General features: G+C 50.5%; 3 protein-coding genes across 3 annotated transcripts; all 3 read left to right on the top strand.

Moving 5' to 3' along the window:
- Window positions 1-572: 572 nt before the first annotated feature.
- On the top strand, window positions 573-15,551 carry JN550_007353 (uncharacterized protein; the record flags this gene model as incomplete). Its single annotated transcript, XM_049319194.1, has 6 exons — window positions 573-1,576; window positions 1,630-4,724; window positions 4,786-6,905; window positions 6,961-7,031; window positions 7,087-15,364; window positions 15,417-15,551. 6 exons carry the CDS (start codon window positions 573-575, stop codon window positions 15,549-15,551), a joined length of 14,703 nt encoding a protein of 4,900 aa, XP_049170635.1.
- A 3,196-nt stretch (window positions 15,552-18,747) lies between these two features.
- JN550_007352 (uncharacterized protein) lies at window positions 18,748-20,738 on the top strand (the record flags this gene model as incomplete). Its single annotated transcript, XM_049319193.1, has 2 exons — window positions 18,748-20,474; window positions 20,552-20,738. 2 exons carry the CDS (start codon window positions 18,748-18,750, stop codon window positions 20,736-20,738), a joined length of 1,914 nt encoding a protein of 637 aa, XP_049170634.1.
- A 653-nt stretch (window positions 20,739-21,391) lies between these two features.
- On the top strand, window positions 21,392-23,005 carry JN550_007351 (uncharacterized protein; the record flags this gene model as incomplete). Its single annotated transcript, XM_049319191.1, has 2 exons — window positions 21,392-21,519; window positions 21,574-23,005. 2 exons carry the CDS (start codon window positions 21,392-21,394, stop codon window positions 23,003-23,005), a joined length of 1,560 nt encoding a protein of 519 aa, XP_049170633.1.
- Between the last annotated feature and the right edge of the window lie 555 nt (window positions 23,006-23,560).

Raw genomic sequence — 23,560 nt, 5'->3', positions numbered from 1 at the left:
TAATTCAAGTGGCTTATCCCGGTGCTATGCGACTTCGAACTTGCGACGTGCGACGTACAGATAATCATGTTCCTGGCTGCCTGCTTAGACTGTCATCAATTACAACCCCCGAGTTGAAGTATACCCAAGTGCTCAACTGCTCGCTCTGCATCCGAGCTATCCTCAACTCGACTTGCAGGGCACTGCATATCTCGGCAGCCCGCGCCGCACCCGAAGCTGCACGTCCAACGGTTACAAGCATCAGCAAGGAGTGAATAACACCACCACTGCACTGTTTCCTGGAGCCTTCCATATCACGTCTAAGTTGATTGGACGAGCACGACAGGCCCAAACGGTTGGACTGACGGCGCAGGTATCAGCCTCAAGCTCACAAGCGTGATTGCCTATATAGGTGATATGTCCGGAGCCACCCAATCATATTTGCCGGATTACGAATTGCCTGGGGAGCCTCTACGGGTCTACTCCATGAATTCACACGCCAGTTCTCATTGCAGATTATCACAATTATTGGCGTGCCACCGAGTCGCCAAGCTGGAAGCACCCCAGACCACCCTGGATTCCAGCTGTCCAACATGGGACAACTGTCACAGGCGGAGGGACTCTCCATTATCAACCCGAACCCCAGGACGCTCCCTGGCCCAACGCTACTACATGAACTCATCTGTCGATCGAGCGTCAAAAACGGCCCGGCTATCGATTATGTCGACACCAAGGGAGAACGAGTTGCGTACTCGTACGAAGAATTCGAGATATTATCAGACCAACTTTCGCGACGCATTTCCCGCGAACTGGCGACGCTCGAGACGAAAATCCCTGGACGACGTCTCGTTATTCCCCTTATGATACCTCAAAGCCCTCAACTCTACATTGCCATGGTTGCGATCCTCAAATCTGGAGCCGCATTCTGCGCACTGAACCTTGACGCCCCAGTCGAGCGAATCAAGTTTATCCTTGGTGACATCAGTGCCCACCTCGTCTTGGCCACGCCCGAACTGAAAGACAAAATCTCAACTACGGATCCAGGCTTAAGGATACTGACCATCGATGATGACCATGCCACCGTGACGGTGAAAGTCAAGGAAAGCCCGTCATCGAGCAACTTCCGGACGCCCCATGGACAGGACCTGGCATATGTGATGTATACCTCTGGCTCCACAGGAACTCCCAAGGGCGTAGGGGTCTCTCATCTTGCTGTAACTCAGAGTTTACTGGCACACGATGCTCACATTCCGGAATTTTCACGCTTTCTTCAGTTCGCAGCCCCAACCTTCGATGTCTCGGTGTTCGAGATATTCTTTCCCCTGTTTAGAGGCAGTACCTTAATATGTTGCAGCAGAGCCGATTTGTTGGCTGACCTCCCTGGTGTCCTGGGGAAGATGGAAGTAGATGCCTGTGAATTGACGCCGTCTGTTGCTGGTAGTCTACTCAGGACTAGAGAAAATGCTCCCCATTTGAGACTTCTCCTAACGATAGGTGAGATGTTGACTTTGCCGGTGGTAAGCGAATTTGGCGGAAAGAAGGAGATGCCAAGTATCCTTTGGGGGATGTACGGCCCAACGGAGGCGGCAATTCACTGGTAAGTATTCGACAGCATGAACTTATAGACATACTACTCACTCGATGTCTTAGTACACTACAAACAGCATTCGGAAAGGAAACATCGCCAAGATGTATTGGTGTTCCATTGGAAACCGTCTCTGCATTTGTCATCGGAATCCAGGACGATGAAGGAAAAGAGAAACATTTCGATTTGGTCCCTATTGGTGAAATAGGCGAGCTAGTTGTTGGTGGGCATCAACTAGCGGACGGTTACCTGAACAGACCAGATCAGACGGCGGCTGCTTTCATTGATACGGAATACGGAAGAGTCTATAAGACTGGAGATAAGGCCAGAATAACCGCAGATGGAACCATCGAATGTTTCGGCCGAGTTGCTGAGGGCCAGATCAAGCTGAACGGCCAGCGACTGGAGCTGGGAGAGATTGAACATGCCGTCCTACGCACTCCTGGTTGCCATAGTGCCTTCGTATGCGTTTTAACCAACGTCTTGATCGCCTTTGCAGCGGTTGAGAATGTTGACGGAATGAAAGACCGGGTCGCGAAAACCTGCAAGGATTGGCTACCATCTTTCATGGTACCCGCGGACTTCATAATCACGAATTCGTTTCCAAGGTTACCATCAGGGAAAATCGACCGCGTCAGATTAAAGCAAGACTACGTCAACCTCCAATCTGATATGACGGAACCGCCCATAGAAAACGTTGATGAGACTGAGAAGGCGTTATGTGAAGCTCTCCATGACGTGCTGGCAGTATCAATACGCAAGTCTACCAGATTACATTCAGTCGGGCTTGACTCGCTCTCGGCCATTCAAGTGGCGGCGCAGCTGAAGCAGAAAAACTTTTCAGTCAGCGCCTTGGATGTTTTGGCAGCTGCTACGGTGTCTGAATTGCTAGATCGCATCAAGTCCAGGGGAGCGAACAGAACGCAAGCGATGCTGAGCATCGATCAGCCCCACGAAGCTGACCAGCCAAATCTGTTCACTACTTTGCAGGGTAACCCGGCGCACGCTCTGAAGGCCGATAGCATCGAACGGTTCACGGAGCCTACAGCTCTTCAATCCGCGATGCTTGCAGAAACCCTGAAAGATCAAAGACTATATGTGAACACTATGGAGGTTCAGTTTGCGCAGACTATTACGCACGAAGAAGTGAGGTCTTGGTTTTTCCAACTGGCCCATCGAAACGAAATCCTTCGCTCGGGCTTCATTCATCTGGGTACCGATCTGGTTCAAGTCATATGGAAACAGCTTTCCACGTCGCAGATTGTGACCGTCGATGAATTTTCCCAGGAAGCTTTCATGAACATTGAATCATTCCTCGAGCACCCTCTCCAGGTCGAAATGAAGAGTGATACACGGACCGCTCGAATAACGATTCATCATGCAGTGTATGATGGCTGGACATTTGATTTGATCCTCGATGATTTATCTTCTTTGGCACGAGGAGGTAATCTTCCCCAAAGACCCCAATTTTCCGAAATCGCCTCGTCAGTTTCCAGAGCTACCAGCGACGTCGGCAAGGCTGCATCCAACGAATTTTGGGCAGATTTTCTTCGAGGATTCTCAGGAAGTCTGTTGCCAAACTTTAGGACAACATCAGTACCGACCCCCCAAATTCTCACTGCGTCTTTTACCCTGAGTATACGCCCTCAAGTTGTGAGGACATTAGCCCTTGAGTCAGGGGTGAGCCCTCAAGCGATATTTCAAGGATGCATCTCCTGGCTTTGGGCCGCCATCAACGGCATTGAGGATGTCTCCACTGGCACTGTTTTCTCTGGGCGAACATCACCCGTCTCGGGCATCGAGCGAGTCATGGGTCCGTGTCTGAGTACATTTCCAATCAGGGTGAATCTTGCCGAATCAAGCACTGTCCACGATGTCGTTCACAGCATCCATACCACAAATCGTCACGTCATGAATCTGGCTTCTCTTAGCCTTGCGGAGATCAAACGAGCTGCCGGGATGACACCTAACAGTAAGCTCTTCGACATCTTACTGGTCTACCAAGAAACACTGTCCAGTCGACGGGCGAGGGCACGAGCCGTCAGCGAAGTATCCCATAAAGACAATCTTGAGACCAAGCTACTACTTGAAATCGAGCCACGCGGGGACAATTTCAACTGCCAATGGACATGGCACTCTGATGCTTACTCCGAATGCCAAGTTAAGACGTTTGCAACACATTTTGAAGCTCTAAGTCGGACTTTTGCTCAAAATGTAACCTTGCCAATAGCTTCTTTACGGCACGCATTCGACAACCTCAATCTATCATCATATACATCAGGGCTAAGATCGGTTGAAACGTGCTCCAGCCTTGCTGAAGCTGTTGAGATAACAGCAGAACGGCAACCACAGGCAATGGCCCTGTCTTTCGTTCATTCAACAACAGCTGCTAAAGGTTGCGAGTCAATAACGTACGAGCAACTGAACAAGACTTCCAACCAAATAGCCCGATACCTGATGGCATCCGGAGTTACTCCTGGCGGTATTGTTGCGATTATCATGGAAAAGTCACCCGCGCTATACTGTGGGATATTGGGCATTCTGAAAACTGGTTGCGCCTACCTACCACTTCTCCCAACAACACCCGCAAACAGAGTACGGCTGATATTCGAGCGGGCGCAGCCTCAGCTATGCATCACTGACCATAATATACAATGGAAATCACTACCGCTGCCATGCGGTATCATCAATGTCAACGTCGACGAATTGAAATGCTTTGGTACTTCGAACGTTGATGTTCCTCGGGACTCAAGTCAGACAGCCTATGTCATATTTACGAGTGGCACAACAGGAGCACCCAAGGGAGTTGCTGTCACAAACAAGAATATGTTAAGTAACATTGAAGTCTTGTCTCGTATCTACCCATACGACCAAAGATCAAGAATGCTTCAAGCCTGCTCACAGGCTTTTGATGTCTCCGTTTTTGAGATCTTCTTCGCCTGGATAACTGGCATGACTCTCTGCGGCGCTACGAATGATACACTCTTCAACAATCTAGAAGGTTTCATCCGGCAACACCGGATTACGCACCTCAGCATGACAGTCACCGTGGCATCGTTGTTGGACCCGAGGAACGTACCACTCGTGACTTTCCTGGTCACTTCCGGCGAACCCATGACCGACGAGGTGCTCAATAGGTGGGCGTCGTTCCTTTACCAAGGTGTGTTTCTACAAGCTCAATTCAAGTCCCTCTATGCGTCTGTCTTGGCTAAGTCAACTAGGATATGGTCCCTCTGAGACGACAAACATTTGCACAGTGAGAAAAGTCTCTCCCGGCGATTCGTCTCAGTATTTAGGATGGTCCTTCGAAAACACATCGTCTTTCGTTCTTTACCCTAACTCAGATTCCCTTGTGCCAATAGGATGTCTCGGCGAACTCTGTTTTGGAGGAGATCAAGTCGCATCTGGGTACTTGAATATGCCTGAACTGACAAGCTCCAAGTTCTTCGACCATCCCAAGTTTGGGCGCATATACCGTTCCGGCGACCTCGGCCGTATGCTACCGGATAGGTCACTTATAATCCTGGGACGATTGGACTCTCAAGTAAAGCTCAGAGGCCAACGTATTGAGCTTCACGAGATACAGTCGCTGGCTATGGAGACAGGGGTGGCCAAGGCCTGCTCGTGTGTGGTGCTGAACCATCAGAATGCAAAGTCTCAACAACTTGTTCTATTTTACGTTCCTGCCCAGGAGGGTAGTCATACATTCGAGTTCCTTCCCTTGGCCACGTCGAGGAAAGATGAAATGAGGATTATAGGTGAAAAGCTCGAGGAGTCCTTGCCAAGCTATATGATCCCATCACTTGTTTTCCCTATTTCATGCTTACCTATGACCTCCTCAGGCAAAACGGATGGCGAGCAACTGCGATGCTCTACCTCAGCCCTATCACAAGAGACACTTGACCAATGCAGCCTGTTAACGCAACCTGAAGATGCATCGACGGAGTGGAGCGATGCGGAAAAGATGATCGCAGATGCCCTAGTTGCGGTACTCAGGGTAAGCAGAAGCTTGGTGGGCCGCTGGTCTTCATTTACTACGCTCGGCTTGGATTCGATATCGGCGATGCCCCTATCCAGGAAGCTTCAAGAAAAGTTCCACCGGCGCATACCTTTGTCACAGATTCTTCAGAATCCTAGTGTCAGCCGCCTTGCTAGGTCTGTCGCCGAATCTCAGACTCAAAGCAATAAGAAGGGCCGTCAATCGGATCTGCTACCAGCCGATTTGGCCGAGATTCTGCAAGCACAGCTAGCTAAACAGGGAAAGAACGCTGAAACCCTGCTACCATGTACACCCTTGCAGTCAGCTATGCTTGCATCCTCTATGACGACTGGAGATGGGCCAGCTTATCGTAATCAGATGTTATTCCGTCTTCACATAGCCCCCGACGATATCATGGCCCACTGGGATCACATGCGTCTCCGCCACGAGATACTTCGGACCTGCTTCATGTCTACAAATCACATTCTATACCCATTCGTACAAGCAGTACTTCCGAGACAGCCCTTCCGTTGGAGACGACTTTCAACTACAGATTTGGATGAATGTGCTTTGCGCCATTTGGATTCCTTGCCTGGTGCCGTGAACACGCTAGAACCGCCTCTGGATCTGGCTATCATCAGTACTTCTACTGGTGACAACTACATCTCTTTTGTATGTCATCATGCATTATACGACGGAATGGCTGTGAGCATCCTGCTATCTGAAATCGAGGATCTCGCGGTAGGGCAGAAACTTCTCCCGGCTCCTTGTTTGAAACCATTTCTTCAAGAATCTCTTTCAACATCAGACAACACCGATGAATTCTGGATGGAGCATCTAGATGGATTCCAGCTGAGTTGTATACCCCAAGACGTTTCAATTCACGCCAACGGTGCAAATGGATTCTCGTCTTCAACCCCTAACAGTTTCGATCTTACCTTATCCTCAATTGAGACACGATTGCGTGAAATTGGGGTGTCTCTATTGTCATTATGTCAGGCAGCGTGGGCGGAAACCCTGGCAACCGTCTCAGGAACACCTGACGTCTGTTTTGGGAATGTCTACAACGGGAGATCCATCCCAGTGGATGATGTCGAAAGGCTGGTCGCTCCTTGTTTTAACACGATCCCAATCAGAATCAGGATATCTGACGTCAACTCGAACCGGGAACTCATGAGAAGATGTCAAAGCCTCAGCGCAACTATGTTACCATTTCAGTTTACGCCACTGCGGAGGATTCAGTCTCTGATGCATCAATTGGGCGACACCAGTTTGTTTGATACACTGCTCCTGTTGCAACCACCAGCGCAGTCATTGAATAAGGACATCTGGATTCTTGAGCAAGATCATGGCACCATGGATGTAAGTCCAACTCAACTTTTACCCTTTGACAGGTAGGCTGATAATAGCTGGCAAGGTCCCTGTGGTCTGCGAAGCAATTCCGTCGGCGGAAAACGATAAGCTGACGATCAACATCCATCGAAACCCGTAAGTGAAAAGTAACGTGATTGCCTTCTATCTGTCGATGACTGATGAAATACAGTGATTCCATTTCTACCGCTATGTGCAATCTCCTCAGTGAGGTCTTTTCTCATGCGTTACAATTCTGTCTTCAATATCCGGCCTCGCATGCTAGTCTTGAATGGATTTTGCCCAATGGTTTGCACTCACATATCCAAGCTATAAATTCCCTCAAACCTCGCAGATCAACCTCAGTAGGCGAAAACAATGCCAGTCAAGATGCTTTGAGCGAACCGTGGAGCGAGAAAGAAACACAAGTTCGTACCCTCATCGGCACGCTAGCCGCTGTTCCTATAATCGGGATCGGAAAACATACTTCAATTCACCGGCTTGGCTTGGACAGCATCAGCGCGGTTCAACTTTCCAATCTTCTGCGAGAAAGTGGAATTAATATTACGCCGGCAGGGGTGCTGATGAATCCCACATGCGCTGGCATTGTATCCTGTTCGACGAGCTTGGCTCCAGGTTTGCATAATCCCAGGCCCAGCTACGATTTCGAAGCATTCCACCAGGCTGTCACCGGACAACTGGACGAGTCGACGTTATTGTCCGACCTGGAGCTTGTCCTACCTTGCACACCGACTCAGCAGGGTATGATCTCACAATTCATACTGTCAGAAGGGAATAGCTATTTCAACTTCGTAAGTTGGAGACTTGACTCCAACTTGGATTGCCAGCGTTTGAAAGATGCGTGGGTGCAACTTGCAGACCGCCATCAGATTCTCCGCACTGGCTTTGCGCCGGTTTCTCATCCAGATGCTGCATTCAGTATGATGGTGTATAGAAACCCACGAGCATCTGCGCAGGTGAAGCATCTCACCGTGGAGCAAGCAGAAGCTTTTGACGTCAATACGTGGCAGACCAAATGTACCGTGGAGGCATTGTCTAATTTGACTAAGCCACCCTGGGAAGTTGTCTTGCTAGAGAGTAGCGGATCGAAGTCGATGCACTTGGGAATGCACCATGCTTTGTATGATGCATTCTCATTGCAGAGGCTGCTTATTGAGCTGTTCCAACTCTTCACAAATGTAGAAGTTGGGTCCCCAGTTCCGATGAAAACTGCAATATCATCTATCCTTGAACATGTATCAAGCCAAGACAAGGAAGCCATCGAATTCTGGAAAAACATATCGCCTGGTATTGTCGTCAACTCCTTTCCGACCATGACACCATTACGCATCTCCTCGCGGGAGAGAAACCGAGTAACCAGGAAGTCCGGTGCCTTACTTCAACAGCTACGAGATAGTGCAATGACATTAGGTGTTACGGTCCAAGCTGCTCTTCAAGCTGCTTGGACAAGAGTCCTGTCGTCTTACCACGGGGAGCATACTGTTACGTTTGGCATAGTCCTATCAGGGCGCTCCGCAAATGACTTGGAACAGGCGCTAATTCCCTGCATCACAACCCTGCCCATCGTGGCTCAAAACCACGCCACGAACCGACAACTTCTCCAGTCCATGATGGATTTTAATGCAACTTTGAGGCGATACGAACATGTTCCATTGACGAAAATTCAGAAATGGATCGGCTACACAGAAACCTCGATATTTGACACCATTTTGGTCTATCAGCAAGGGGCGCTTGACGCTGATGGCCGCTTCCCATGGAAAGTCGTGAGCGAAAAAGCGACCATAGACTACCCAATCTCGATTGAAGTCGAAGAAGAATTGACTGGAAGTCTTGATTTCAGTATCGACTTCCGGGTTGACTTGCTTCCTACTGAGCAAGCTGAGTTGCTCTTGGCACAATTCGATGCATCGCTTCTTCACCTGTTGAAAGCACCTGATAGTCAGGCAAAGGACCTAGTAGCTGGATGCCCTGAACTTCACTCTATACTGCCAGCGAAGTGTAGTGAATTGCCCACCCGAGCGGCATTCCTACACCAGTTTGTGGAGCACACTGCAGCCAACTCTCCGGATGCTCTGGCGTTAGAGTTCGTGGACGCTATTGCCGGAGACGTTCATAGCCAGCGCTGGTCTTACCAAGATTTAGATCAAATTGGAAATCGGGTCGCGCGGCTGTTGATTGCGAATGGAATCACAGCAGGTGGCATCGTTGCCACATGCTTCGACAAATGCCCCGAAGCGTATTTCACAATTCTTGGTGTCCTCAAAGCGGGTTGCGCGTTCGTTGCACTTGATCCAAGTGCTCCAGCTTCTCGGCACGAGTTCATCCTGCATGACTCCCAGGCACTGGCGCTTATGATCAAAGAAGGGACATCCTCGGATCTGACTTTCAACCCACCTTGTCCTGTCCTCGAGGTGAGCGCCACGGATCTTAGCATATATGCCGGAGATACCCTGGACCTCACTCAAATTGAGCCAGACGATACTTGCTACTGTCTCTACACAAGTGGAACAACGGGCACACCCAAGGGCTGCCTTATCACACATGATAATGCTGTTCAAGCAATACTCGCGTTTCAAGGACTTTTTGCTGGCCACTGGGACGAAAGTTCACGATGGCTACAATTTGCGTCTTTCCATTTCGATGTTTCGGTTCTGGAACAGTACTGGCCGTGGTCCGTTGGTATTCCTGTCATCTCAGCACCACGAGATCTCATCTTGAGTGACTTAATAGCCACAATTTCCAAACTCGAGATCACCCACATAGACTTGACACCCAGCCTCGCCCGTCTTGTTCATCCAGACGAAGTACCTAGCCTATGTAGGGGCGTCTTCATTACTGGTGGTGAGCAGCTCCGGCAAGATGTTCTCGATGTCTGGGGTTCGAAAGGGGTCATTTACAATGCTTATGGGCCTACCGAGGCAACTATCGGCGTTACGATGTATTGCAGGGTACCCCAAAATGGACGGGCAACAAACATCGGTAGACAATTCCCCAACGTCGGGTCCTATGTCCTTCAGCCCGGCTTGGATGTCCCTGTGTTGAGAGGCGGCATCGGGGAGCTATGCGTTTCGGGGAAGCTGGTCGGCAAAGGCTACTTGAACCGCGAGGATCTCAGCAAAGAACGATTTCCCCTACTGGAAAGATTTAACGAGCGTGTTTATCGTACGGGCGATCTCGTCAGAGTCCTTCACGACGGGTGTTTTGACTTTCTTGGCCGAGCTGACGACCAAGTCAAACTTCGTGGCCAGCGTCTTGAGATCGGCGAGGTCAACCATGCCATAAAGTCTGGCGTCCCGCGTATAATGGACGTGGCTACCTTGGTCACCAAGCACCAGGGTCACGACAGGGATGTGATGGTTTCATTCATTGTTATTGATTCGAACAGCGACCATGCACATAATCTTGAGGTACTTGGTGACCACGAAAGCCACAGGCTCTCCTCGGAGGCTCAGGATGCATGTCGTGCTAAGCTGCCAGGTTACATGGTTCCCACCTATGTGCTCTGTGTTCCATACATCCCGTTATCCGCGAACAACAAAGCTCAAACAGGTATCCTTAAGCAGATTTTCAATAGTCTTTCAGCAGATCAACTTAGGGCTATCGCATCCTCGTCGGGCAATGGAAGTGCTCTACTCCACCAAGTAGAACCGAAACTTGCCGAAGTTATATCAAATGTCACTAATATTGAGATTCATTCTATCTCTTCTTTCTCGACCATTTTCGAGCTTGGAGTAGATTCGATAACGGTAATAGAGCTCGCTCGTCGACTTGGCGCTGCCGGGTTTCTTGGTGTTGCCCCATCAATGATTCTTCAGCACCCACGCCTCAACGACTTGGCCACAATTCTGAAGAACGACATGGCGACAAAGGACGAAGGCGAGGCCCTACGTATCAACCAGAAAATATCAGGATATTATCATCGGTACCTTGGTATGGCCTGTCGTGCACTGAAGACCACGCCGCCGGAGGTGCAGTACATAGCGCCTTGCACGCCTCTCCAGGAGGGAATGCTTATTAGGTCGGCCAAGTCAAAGGGACGAAGTACGTACTATAACTCATTCAGATTCAAACTTTCACCAGACGCCTCAATCGCCCGGCTCAAGGAGGCTTGGCAAAGTCTGGTTGATCACCATCCTATCTTACGAACTTCATTCCTCGAGACGACTGAGAGTTATATCCAAGTGGCTCTCAAAGGACAACAGATAAAATGGCACCACACTGCGGTTGAGGAAAGAGAACTCGAAGAGCACATTGAGCAACGTTACGATTCGTGGGTGCGGTCCAACGACGAGAAACTCAGCATAGCTCTCGAGGTCGACTGCATTCAGCACGGTGGTATGAATCTGATGGTAGTTCGAGTGTTCCATGGCATATACGATGCGAGAAGCTTTGATTTGATCATAAAACAGCTCTCTGCCGCGTATAACCAAGTTGAGCTTCCGATGGGGCCTCCATTCATCGAAGCACTACCGCATGGGCCTTTATGCGATTACAGCCATTCCAAGCCTTTTTGGACGGCCTTGTTCAGTGGATTCACATTAGAACCTGTCCTAAAAGCCCTTGGGACTGGGGCTGGTGACTCGCAAGTTTTCACATCCTACAGCATAGCTGACTTGGAACGCAAACGAATTGCTCTTGGCGTGACACAGCAGACCATCGTGCAGGCTGCGTGGCTGTCCACGTTGAGACAACACTTTGGAATCTGGCCTTCGATGGGTATAGTGATCTCTGGCCGGTCACTACTACTACAGGGAGCCGAAAACATCGTTGGTCCTCTTTTCAACACAATTCCTTTCCGGCTCAGACATACTTCGATTGAGACCTGGACATCTTTGCTCCACGAAATCCACAGATTCAACGCTAAAGCATTGGACTTCGCACACGTACCTTTACGACAAGTGCAGAAGTGGTGTTCCAACGGTCAACCATTGTTTGACAACCTGTTTACGTTTGAACGTGATGATGGCCCTTCAAGAGACACAGACAATACCCCCTGGACAGATGTCACCTCAACATCCACAGCAGACTTTCCACTTGCTTTTGAGGGTGTCGTTACGAAGCACCATAAGCTAAATATCACTATCGCAGCGCGAAGGGATATTGCCGATGATAGTCTTCTGAATAGTCTGCTTGAAACACTGGGTCGAACGCTGGCCGGAATGGAGTCTGAAGATGAGCTTCCACAGCCGCACAACATCCAGCGCCCACCTTCTAAACCCTATACGAATGGCATAGGGATCCGTGCAGCGTTATCGAACACGCAGATGGGAGATTTTGTGTGGTCTCCCAAAGCTCGCGAAATACAAGGAGAGATCGCTGCGCTGTCCGACATCCCATGCGATGATGTCACAGAAGATACCACGCTTCTGGAAATTGGGCTAGACAGTATCGATGCGATCAGACTTGTTGCCCGACTGCGCCGCATCGAAGTCAATGTTACCACCAGTCAACTCATGAAGCAGCCATCTATCCGGGGTATCGTAGCTTGCAGTGAAACAGAAAGATCAGTCAATGGTCATGCATTGCCTGGAGCCGAAAGACTCCTCTCTGTCCAAGATCATCTAAGAAGATACTTGGGAGACAATGGCCATGAGCTTCAAGCCATTGAAGATGTCTTACCCCCAACACCACTGCAAGACTCAATGGTAGCTGAGATGGTCCTTTCAGATTTCTCTAGGTATTTCAACCACGATGTGCTTGAGATTTCAGAAAGCGTGGATTTGGTTGCTCTGCGGTCGGCTATACGTTTGGTTATCAAGAATTGTCCTATCTTGCGAACAGGTTTCGTTCAAGTCGACGATCCAGCACTCAACTTTGCGTACTGTCAAGTTATCTTCAACGACGTCAACCCTTTCAAGGAGAAGATATTACTCGAGGACCTAAAGGACGTGGGGCTGGCCATTGAAAGCACACGTCAAAGGGCGCTCAACTCAGGTGGTCGCTTGGAGCTTCTGCAGCTTACTCCGGTCGAGGTAGCAGAGCGTCAGTACCTCGTCTTGTCAATCGCGCACGCCTTGTATGATGGAGCGTCCCTTGACATGTTCCACCGCGATGTTCAGGAGGCGTACTATCGGCAATACGGCCCTCAAAAACCGTGTCATCCAGCACTGGCCAGGATCATTTCCAGTGCATCAGACGATGCAGATGGGTTTTGGGCAGATTACCTCCGTGATGCCCAACCAACCACGCTACCCGAAGACACCGAGCACCATTACGGCCATATTCCTTTGGTCCATAAGTCAGAAGCACCATCCCGGGTATCGTCACGGGAGATTAGAGAGTTCTGTATGCGTCGCCATATTACAGCACAAACTCTTGGACAAGCTTGTTCTGCAGCTGTCCTGGCGACTCTGGTCAAATCACTCAACGTAATCTTGGGCGTCGTCATCTCGGGCAGGGATAACGAGGATACTCAAGATCTGCGTTTTCCGACAATGAATACCGTGCCTGTCAGAGCCATCTTGCATGGCACTGCCGCAGAATATCTGCAGTACATGTGGGAAAACTTGACTAACATCAACGAATTTCAACACTTCCCACTGCGAAAGGCCCAAGCACTTGTCAACCGTAGCGGCAGTCCTCTCTTCAATGCTCTATTCACTATGCAGGCCAGCACCAGCTTGAACGGGAGTGATGGAAGTGATCATGCTATCTGGAAATCGGTGAGGTCTGCCTCGGAAGTGGAGTATCCACTGTGTATCGAAATGGAATTGGTCTCAGGCAAGCTGATCTGGAGGCTCGCAGCCGATGAGCGTTACATTAGCATGGAAAACATCCAGGCGATCACTGATCAGCTAGACCATGTCCTCCTGCACCTTATGAGCGATGGAAAGGCAGAAATGCTTCAGTTCACTCCTGATGGCACTTCCGTTTCTGTATGCGGTTTACCCTTCTTTGCCCTAACAGCAAAAGGCCAACATGTGGAGACTGAGAGTTACTCGTCCCAACTTAAGACCCCCGCTTGGTCTAGCAGAGAATCTAAGGTTGTTGATGTTCTAGCCGAAGTGTCCGGCGTGGAACGATCGATGATTTTGCCCTCTCAAACGATCTACCATCTTGGGTTGGACTCGATCAGCGCCATCAAAGCAAGCTCCCTCCTTCGGAGGCATGGCATACTTGTTTCTGTAAGAGACATGGTTAAGGCCGCATCTATCAGACATATTGCGCTTGAAAACAACAGAAGTGAGCCAGATGAGGCTTCTCGACAGACAACCACTTTGGAGAACCCTCTGGAGGATGTCGACATTACAGCACTCCTAGCAAAGTCTGGGATTGACTCAAAATCAGTTGAAAGGGTGCTCCCTGCTCTCCCAGTGCAAGTTTACATGTTGTCCACCTGGATAAATAGCCGAGGCAATCTGTTCTTCAATGAGTTTTCCTACGACCTACATGGGAAGATCTCGCAAGAAACGATACAAGCCTCCTGGGCCACACTGGTATCTGAGCTCCCTATCCTGAGGACCTCTTTTGTCGCAACCGGGTCTCCTGAAATGCCATTTGTTCAGATCATCCAAAGTGCTGAGTACGTGTGTTCAACGGACAACTGCATAGTAACGAACAACCAGATACAGTTTGACAGCAGCCCCTTCGTTTCGCTGTGTGTTTCAACAGCCTCCGAGGGTATGAACATGTTGACGCTCAAGATCCACCACGCACTCTATGATGGCGTAAGCCTACCCAGTATCACCAACCGCCTCAAGGTCTTGTGCAAACCCAAGCCGCCTCCCGCTGGTTTCAGCTGCTCGATATGGGAAAAGTTTGTATCGGACCATTACGGAAACACCACCAGTAGAAAGCGAGAGATCTTCTGGAAAGCCTATCTCGATGGATTCGCCTCTCAGAAACACCTTGCAAGAAATACATCTGACGAAATGTCACGCACTGCCGTATTCCGGCCTTCGGTTGTTGACATTACTAAGCTCAAGGATGCAGTGTCAGCCAATGGCATCGGCCTACAGGCATTGTTCTTCGCGGCTTATGCAAAAGTGCTTGTCAACATCTCTCAAGCATCTTTAGATTCCGAATCTCAATACCGAGATGTGATATTTGGCATCTATTTGGCAAACCGAGCTTCCTTCGACGAGTCCTTGCAGGACCTGCCTTTTCCAACTTTGAACATTGTTCCGCTTAGAGTCAGATATAGAGACGAAGACACAGTGATACAAGTAGCCAAGCAGATACAGGCTGATTTACTGGACATCAACTCGTTTGAGAACGCGTCAGCGGGTTTGTGGGAGATTGCGCGATGGACAGGTGTTAAGGTCGACTCTTTTGTCAATTTCTTGAGTCTTCCAGAACAGACCTTAGATGATGAGGCAAGCGATATTCAGCTTCGCGATACCACATCTACTGTCCCCAAGGATAGTCAGGACAATTTGATCGAATGGAGGAAGCTCGCTCATCCGGGAGATACGTGGCTGGCAGAAAATAGCACGGCAGATGCATACATCGTAAGTTGAATGATGGGTCCTTCTCTAGAAATAAGCTGATGAGAGGCTACAGGATGCGGTGGACATCGAAGCGGCAGCGCATGGCCAAGCCATCGATATTGGTGTTTTTGCTTCTCCTTCTCTGTTGACCCGGGCAGGTGCATCTACTGTGATTGAGGGCATTGCGGGTGTGTTGCGAGAGATATAGCCCCATTGCATTTTGACATTTCATGTGCTCGTTAATTGACATACCACAAGCTCTATAGTTTTGTTTGTTCAAGTGCACAACCATACCCGGGGTGCGTTTGATTGCTCTGTATAGATCGGTGCGTAGCGTCTCCGTGCCGCTCAGCTTTAGGGGCTATTCCACTGAATGCGGACGCCCATAGTGCAGTTTCGTGGGACCACTGATGGTCTTCCACCATTCATCCCTGCTGCTGAGAACACCATATTCAGGGAAGCACGTGAGCAACACTTACAAGAAAAAAACAGTACACGTCTCTTTCCAATTGGATTGATTTCCAGGTCTCTTGCTTATCAAACTTCGTCCAAGATGGTGACCCAATCGTGCCGGGCTGCATCAAGCACTGGGGGGCAGCAGAAACTTACAGACGGTGATGTGTAAGCCTGCCTCAAGAACAAACCATGATACGTCTACTTGGAAACCACTATACAACACATGGCTCCTCGGCTAACCAGCATAAAGTGAGACACTGCTCATATTCCTTCGATGCAGGCTTATCATGATGCCCACCACCTTGGGCGCAAGTGGTCTGGGGATACGGTTCGCTTTCTCATCAGTGAGTTCCAGACCCATAGTCTGCTCTCGTTGTCACCGCTTGTCGTATGCATCCCGTCACATCGCTAAAGGATGAGGTTTAGTTTTCACCAAGGCCAGACCAGTGATGCTCCATTTACCTTAGTCTTCAGCGTTTAAGCCTCCTAGGTGACTTCAGCTGCGTTACATCGGCTTGCAATAGCGTTGATGCCGTTTCGGTGGAATGATTGGGCGAAGGCGGGGAAAAGGCGTCTCGTTCGGGTAGGTGCTTAAGGATATTGGACCTGACTCGGCACCAAGGTGGCTTTCTTGTGTCCACCTTGGTAAGAGTGCCCCATGGACGGCTGCTACCGTATCTTAGGTCACTTACTGTGGTACTATGCTGTGCTGGCGGCAGCTCAAGTGCACTAACTCTAGCTGCAGGTGACGGGCACGGATGCCCAAAACAGCAGGAGGCGCGACTAGGGTCTTACTGCTGGGGTTTGGTCTCAAGGTTTCGTTCCAACGGCGGCATAGGAGGGAAAGAAGGACAGAAAGAAGCGTAAGGACAGCCCGAGATATCTTGCGGGTTTTATGTCTATTCAAGTGTCCATCAAGGTGGCCGCCAGGGTGCCTACTTTCACATCTCTCGGTCTTTCTGGGAATGCAAATTCTCAAGATCATCAGCACTTGCAACTACTGTGTATCAAGTTGCTGACAATCGGCACAGACCTGCTGCAGTCAGACATGGCGGTTATCGCACCGTTGGCGTTCTTGTCTTCAACCACAGAACGTGAATGACAGCATCAGACTGTCTCAAGGCGTAAAAGAAGCCAAGCACCAAAATGCCGTCGGTTCCCTGGCTGGAGAATGCGCCCCCAGATGCTGTCAGGATGCGGTAGGATCACTGCATGCAGCATGAGAGAAGCTTATCTAAAATTCTCCGATTGGTGAGACCACTGACTAGTGCACTAATAACAGTTCACGTTGCGCCCTAACGTAACTCTTGAGTCTGGTTGGCTCCAGGTTGAATGCGATCACTGACGGGGGAGCCATAGTCGAACTCTACCTGATCTGTTATTTGATAAAAGTTTCATGATTTCCAGTAAATCTGCTCCAGTCATCACTGCATGTTTGACTAGACTGGAAATTTTTTTTTTTTGTTCCCGCTCAATTTGTTGTGCAAGTATTAGTAGTCAACTCGTATTCCACTGGAACTCTATGTGGTGTCTCCAGGGCTACTTCCTTTCGCAGTATATCGCTCATCGGATAGCGGCACAAGATAGTTAGTCATTTCTATTTCAAGAGTATCTGTCAACAGAGAGGAATGGGATTTGGGTGTCATGCCCAAGTGAACAACATGCCTAACCAAATCACTGCGCCCGACACTCCGTACTGCACATCTCGGTACCAGCGCTGAAAGTGGCAGGTCATTATGCCCCAGACCCCACACAACGGCTCCATCATTCCACTCATACCACCACCTACTGTTCCCTTTCCTCGTACTACTAATAATAAGCTCAATCGTTAGACTCGATCTCGAGTTACATCGACTGCAAGCGCCTCCACCTTATCTCGACGTCGTATGGAACGAACACCGCTATTTGGCTGTAGTTTGTCTCGTGCCAAGGCCTATATATTGCCTGTTCCTGTCTTAAGCACCTGGGCCGTTGTGCCAAGCACATCACGTCTTGCATGCCAAGCGTATAGCTAAGCTTCGAAGAGAATGTGCCATCTCTTGTCCACCATCATAACCGCTGTCCAAAGGCCCGTCGTCAATACTCGACAACCTGGTAGCCCGCATCTGCAGCTGCCAAAGGTACCTATCGTCTGATTTGGGCGCATGAACCAAGAGTACTTCTAGCTAGGCTGTCTTTCAAGAAAATGACCCCGGTCTATGACGCTCTGACATCTGGTAGGGTCCTATACCGTTACATGGCCGTTGGCAACTATTGCGCGAAATCCTACCACATTCACAAAGTCAGTGGTATGGGAGTTGGTTTGCTTCGAAGCCTCGTCTGACCGGTTGTCATCTGATGGTTATCGACGGCGTGTGAGTCAAATCTATGGTATCCCTAGTTTGGAGGGTAATGCTAGTACCATAAGGGTCTAAGGGTCCAGTGTATGCAGCTATCTTGCATCCCGACACTCGGACCGGAGACTGCCGGATTTGCACTTTGACCTCGTGTAGATCTTTACAGCTTATTCAATGCTACTGGGGACCAGAAGTCATCTCAGGTAAGTGTTAAGTGAGTCGGATCCCTGTCATACATCGATTTCCGGAGTCACCTTCCCGTCAGGAAGAGGTGCCGTGGACCCGCCACCGGCTCGAGCTCGCGTGACATGCACCCTTGGCTGACCTTCTAGAAGTAAACCTCGTCACGATGGATTCGCTATGCCATCGCATACCATCAACTCCGCCGAGCCGGGTATAGCCCGCCCCCACATAGAACAAGATTCACCAAGACTGCATGATGAGCTTATCTTCGAATTAGGAAGTTGAGACGGTGGGGAGAAACCAGGTCGAATAGATATATAAAGGGTGGTTAGGAGCCCAAGATCGGGAGAGAACAGGTCAGCTTGCGGTTTGATCTCCATCCGGTTGCCCAGTCTCTCTTTCGGCCTACTTTACTTCGGTCCACTCAAGATGCGTTACGCTCTGTTGGCCAGCCTCGTCATTGGCGCGACCATCACGGTCTCTGCCCACCCTGCCCACCAGCACAACACTGCCTACAAGAACGGCCTCAACAAGCGTTCTGTGGACTTGAACCAGTACCGTACCAACGCCAACTCGGTGTACAAGTCGTCCAATGCCACCTCGACCAACGAGTCTCTCACGGCCTTGAAGCGCTCTGACTACGTTCAGACCGCAACCGAGTTGGTCAAGAGCGTCCACGCCGGTGCCGAGTTCCGCGTCGCCAACAGCTATATCGGCACCAACGGCGTCGGCCACGTCTACTTCAAGCAAACCATTCACGGCCTTGATGTGGACAACTCTGACTTCAATGTCAACATCGCTAAGGACGGATCCGTTTTCTCGTACGGTAACAACTTCTACACCGGAGAGATCCCGGCCGAGAGCCCCTTGAGAAAGCGTGACTTCGTGGACCCTGCCGCCGCCCTGACTGGTGCAACCAGCATCCTGTCCCTGCCTGTGACTGGTGAGGCCACCGCCGAGGCTCTTGAGGCCCCTGAGTCATATGTCCTGAAGGGCACTTCTGGTGCCGAGAAGGACCCCGAGGCCCGCTTGATGTACTTTGTCAAGCAGGATGGTACTCTGGCTCTGACCTGGCGAGTCGAGACTGATATCCTCGACAACTGGCTGCTCACTTACGTTGATGCCGCCACCAACGAGGCTGTTCACGGTGTTGTCGATTACGTCGCTGAGGCCACCTACCAGGTCTTCCCCTGGGGCTGCAATGACCCGAATGACTGCAGTCGTACTACCGTCACCAACCCCTGGGACACTGATGAGTCTCCCTTGGGCTGGCTGTCAGACGGGACCAGCACATACCACACCACCCGTGGTAACAATGCCATTGCTCAGGTCAACCCAGACGGTGGTAACCAGTACCTGAACAACTTCCGCCCAGCGAATGCACAGGACAACTTCTCGTACCAGTGGACTGCGGCATTGACTCCTCCGTCGACTTACCGCAATGCCTCCGTTACGCAGCTTTTCTACACTGGTAACGAGTACCACGACCTTCTCTACACCCTGGGCTTCACTGAGGAGGCTGGCAACTTCCAGAACACCAACCAGAACAAGGGTGGTAAGGGTAGCGACTTCGCGATCTTGAACGCTCAGGACGGTTCCGGCACCAATAACGCCAACTTTGCCACTCCTCCCGATGGCCAGCCTGGTCGCATGAGGATGTACATCTGGACCACGGCTACTCCTAACAGAGATTGCTCTTTCGAGGCCGGTGTTGTAATCCACGAGTACACCCACGGTCTCTCGACCCGTCTCACTGGTGGTCCCGCTAACTCCAACTGCCTGAACGCCCTTGAGTCCGGTGGTATGGGTGAGGGTTGGGGTGACTTCATGGCTACCGCCATCCGCCTAAAGGCTAGCGACACCCGCAACACCAACTACCCCATGGGTGCCTGGGTCTACAACAACCCCAAGGGTATCCGTTCCGTCCTGTTCTCCACCAGCTTGACGACCAACCCCAACACCTACACTACCCTCAACAGCAAGAACGAGGTCCACGACATCGGTGAGACCTGGACCACGATGCTGTACGAGGTCATGTGGAACCTGATCGACAAGCACGGCAAGAACACCGGTGCCCGTCCGACTTTCGATGCCAACGGTGTCCCCACTGATGGCAAGTTCTTGACCATGAAGCTCGTTGTTGACGCTATGGCTCTGTAAGTTGCCCTGCACTCCACCTGGTGATGCGACATCCAGATGGAAAAAAAAAACTTGTGACTGACCATAATACCAGGCAACCTTGCAACCCCAACTTTATCGACGCTCGCGACGCCATCCTCGATGCTGACAAGGCTCTTACCGGTGGTGACAACGCCTGTGAGATCTGGACCGCCTTCGCCAAGCGTGGCCTTGGCCAGGGTGCCAAGTACGCCTCCAAGAGCCGTACCGGCAGCACTGTCATCCCCTCCGGTGTCTGCTAAATGCCCTCAACCAACTTTCAGCTGCTTTCTGATGCATAACTTGGTTACTGCTCTGAAACGATCATGGAGCTCCTTGATCGATGTATATAGCCATTCACAACATAGCACCTCTGTGCGACATTTCACTTGCACATTATGAGAATAATGATAAACCCAGAAGCCTTCCCTTTGATGCTGTCCCCGTGTTGATGTGATAGGCTGGCTTTTGAGAAGGCAAAGCTGCCTCGTCGTAGAATGGGACTTGTGTGCTCGACTCCAATACGTACGAGCTTGGCGAAAGATGAGTAGTTGTGCGCTTTGTGATATTTCATATCCCCATGCGATATCAATTGAGGGTCTTGGTTGGGCCAGACATAGGATCAGTTACAATTCTTACAGTGCATCGCTCGGTGGCGTGTACGATCGCTGGGTACCTCAGCCAATCAAAAGGCCGGTATTATAGAGCGTGGCCCCCTGCTGTGGGCATTACATCATAACTACAGTGTAGCCTAACTCCAGCGCCGAGAAGCTTGACGACACCAGAAAACCACAACATCCGGATGTATCATGCCGTGCGCTTCTTGCGCGCCCCATGGGTTAACTCTCAATCGGCGTGGGCTCACTCTGGAAAGCAACTAGCCAACCACTGCTCCTTTTACCCACTGCGACGTACGATGGCTTCTGGTCAGCCCATCAAGAAAAGAGCTGTCGCTGGGACGTTCTTATTCCGGTACCCTGAGGGCGACCCAACAAGAGCCGAGGTTGCACTATTCCGGAGGAGTGGTAAAGTCCGTACTTACCAGTAAGTACTCTGTACCGCAAGATTATGAGCTCGAGTTGCTGATTTGCAATGGAGGCACAAGCTCGCTCCAATCTCAGGGAGTGTTGAGGAGGAAGACGCCAACCCTCTAGCAACAGCCTTGCGAGAGATCAAGGAGGAGACAACGCTCGATCTCACTTCAATTGAATTACTACGAAAGGGCAAGCCGTACTCATTCACCGATGATTCCATTGGCCGGGAGTGGACGATCAACCCCTTTGCATTCCGGCTCAAATCCATCGAAGAGGGTGGCAAAGGGGATGGTGGCATTACCATCGACTGGGAGCATGAAGGATGGGAATGGTACGATCCGTTCAAGATCAACGACTCGGAGGAGTTTGGCGGTGTGCCGAAACTTCTGAATAGCTTGCGCAGGGTATGGCCAGAGTTCGACCTCGGATCAGATGCGGGGAATGCCTTAACCGAAGGGATTGAATCACTCCGGAACGATCACGAAAGCGGAGCGAGGCAGTTGGCCGCGAAATCTGTGTTGATTCTGAGAGATGTCATTTCAAAGACAGACTCTACTCATTTAGACGATGCCTGGAGGACGAAAATACACATGTCAGCTTGGCATCTGTGGAAGAACGGTCGCGAAAGCATGGGAGCTGCAATCATCAGCGCTTTGGTCACAGCCCTCGATATGGTCGAATCTATTGTCCAGGCTGGAGGCACAGACCAAGAAAAGCTGACAGCGGTTTTGAAGATGCTTGATGAGTATCTTTCCCAGCGCGAAGGTGCGGTCATACGTATGCGCGATTCATTCGTCGACTACGTTAGGTCCAGCGTCCTGAGTAGTGAGAAACCACCCAAATCACTCTCTATACTCACTTTGTCGTCAAGTTCGACTATCTCTAGTAGCCTCTTAGCATCGGCCGCTGCACTAGACGTTGATCTAGACCTCCGGATACTAGAGTCACGACCTCTATGCGAAGGGGTGACGATGGCTGCAAAGCTGTTACAAGAGGCTGATCTAAATGATCGCGTGAACGTCACACTATACTCCGATGCTTCCGCCGCTCTTGCTTCTCTGGATGTGGACATCCTCTTGTTTGGTGCGGATCGGATAAGCTCTGAGGGCGACGTCAGCAATAAGACTGGAACTCTTCCTGCTGTCTTGAGCACACGCCATGTTTCTCCCCAGGCAAGAGTAATTGTTCTCAGCGAAACGGAAAAGATTGCAGGACCGGGAGCGATGGATGAACACATAGTCGAGGAGAACGACACTGCGGAGCTCACAAATACTTGGAAACAGACCGTCAAAGGTGCCGATGTTATAGCCAGGCACGCTGCAGAGACAGAAAAGGCCCAACGAAGCGTCAGAGTGAAGAATATCTACTTTGAGTGGGTGCCCGCCCACTTGATCAGTGCTTACATTACGGACGAGGGACCTTGGTCCATAAATGATATAAGAAGCAAATCTGAATGGGTGGGGAAGGAGACGGTCAGGTTCTTTGACGGCTTGTGAAGTAAGTCTTACTCTCTTAGGATTAGGCGTTGACCCCTTGCAGTCAACGAGAGGATTCTAAGCGGCACTCAAATTACAGTAGCGTTCCAACATTGACATTCCATAACGCGTAGCCGAGGACTACCTTTGTACCCAGAGTGATACCGTCCAAGTCACCAACGCCGGCGAGCGCTGCAGAATACTATCCGTTACAAGTGCCGCTGTCAAGGCAAACAAGACGTTATCAAACATCTTACATGTGTATTAGGGTTCGGGATAGTGCCAAGGTGTTTGACAATCATGGGTCACGGAAGTCAACTACGAGAGGCGGCGAACAGGTTCCGAGTCCAGGCGGTCAAGCAAAGCCGGTCGCGAGGTTGATGCTCGCATCCCCGCGGTGCTGAATAAAGAGTTTTACATACGTTCACCTTCATTGAAAATTGTTAATCGGCATGTTGTCCGCACCCAGGCACCCTTTGCCTGCCGGCGGTATGGAGTATGTGGATCCAGTCTTGTACTGATCAGGTGTGATATAGTCCACTATAGCGCCCGTGAGTGACGGCGAACCCGTCACTC

The sequence above is a fragment of the Neoarthrinium moseri genome (assembly GCF_022829205.1).
Source record: "Neoarthrinium moseri strain CBS 164.80 chromosome Unknown scaffold28_Wmoseri_CBS_16480, whole genome shotgun sequence".
Lineage (NCBI taxonomy): Eukaryota > Fungi > Ascomycota > Sordariomycetes > Amphisphaeriales > Apiosporaceae > Neoarthrinium > Neoarthrinium moseri.
The sequence above is the reverse complement of the archived record's forward strand: the minus strand, read 5'-3'. Positions and strand labels throughout refer to the sequence as shown.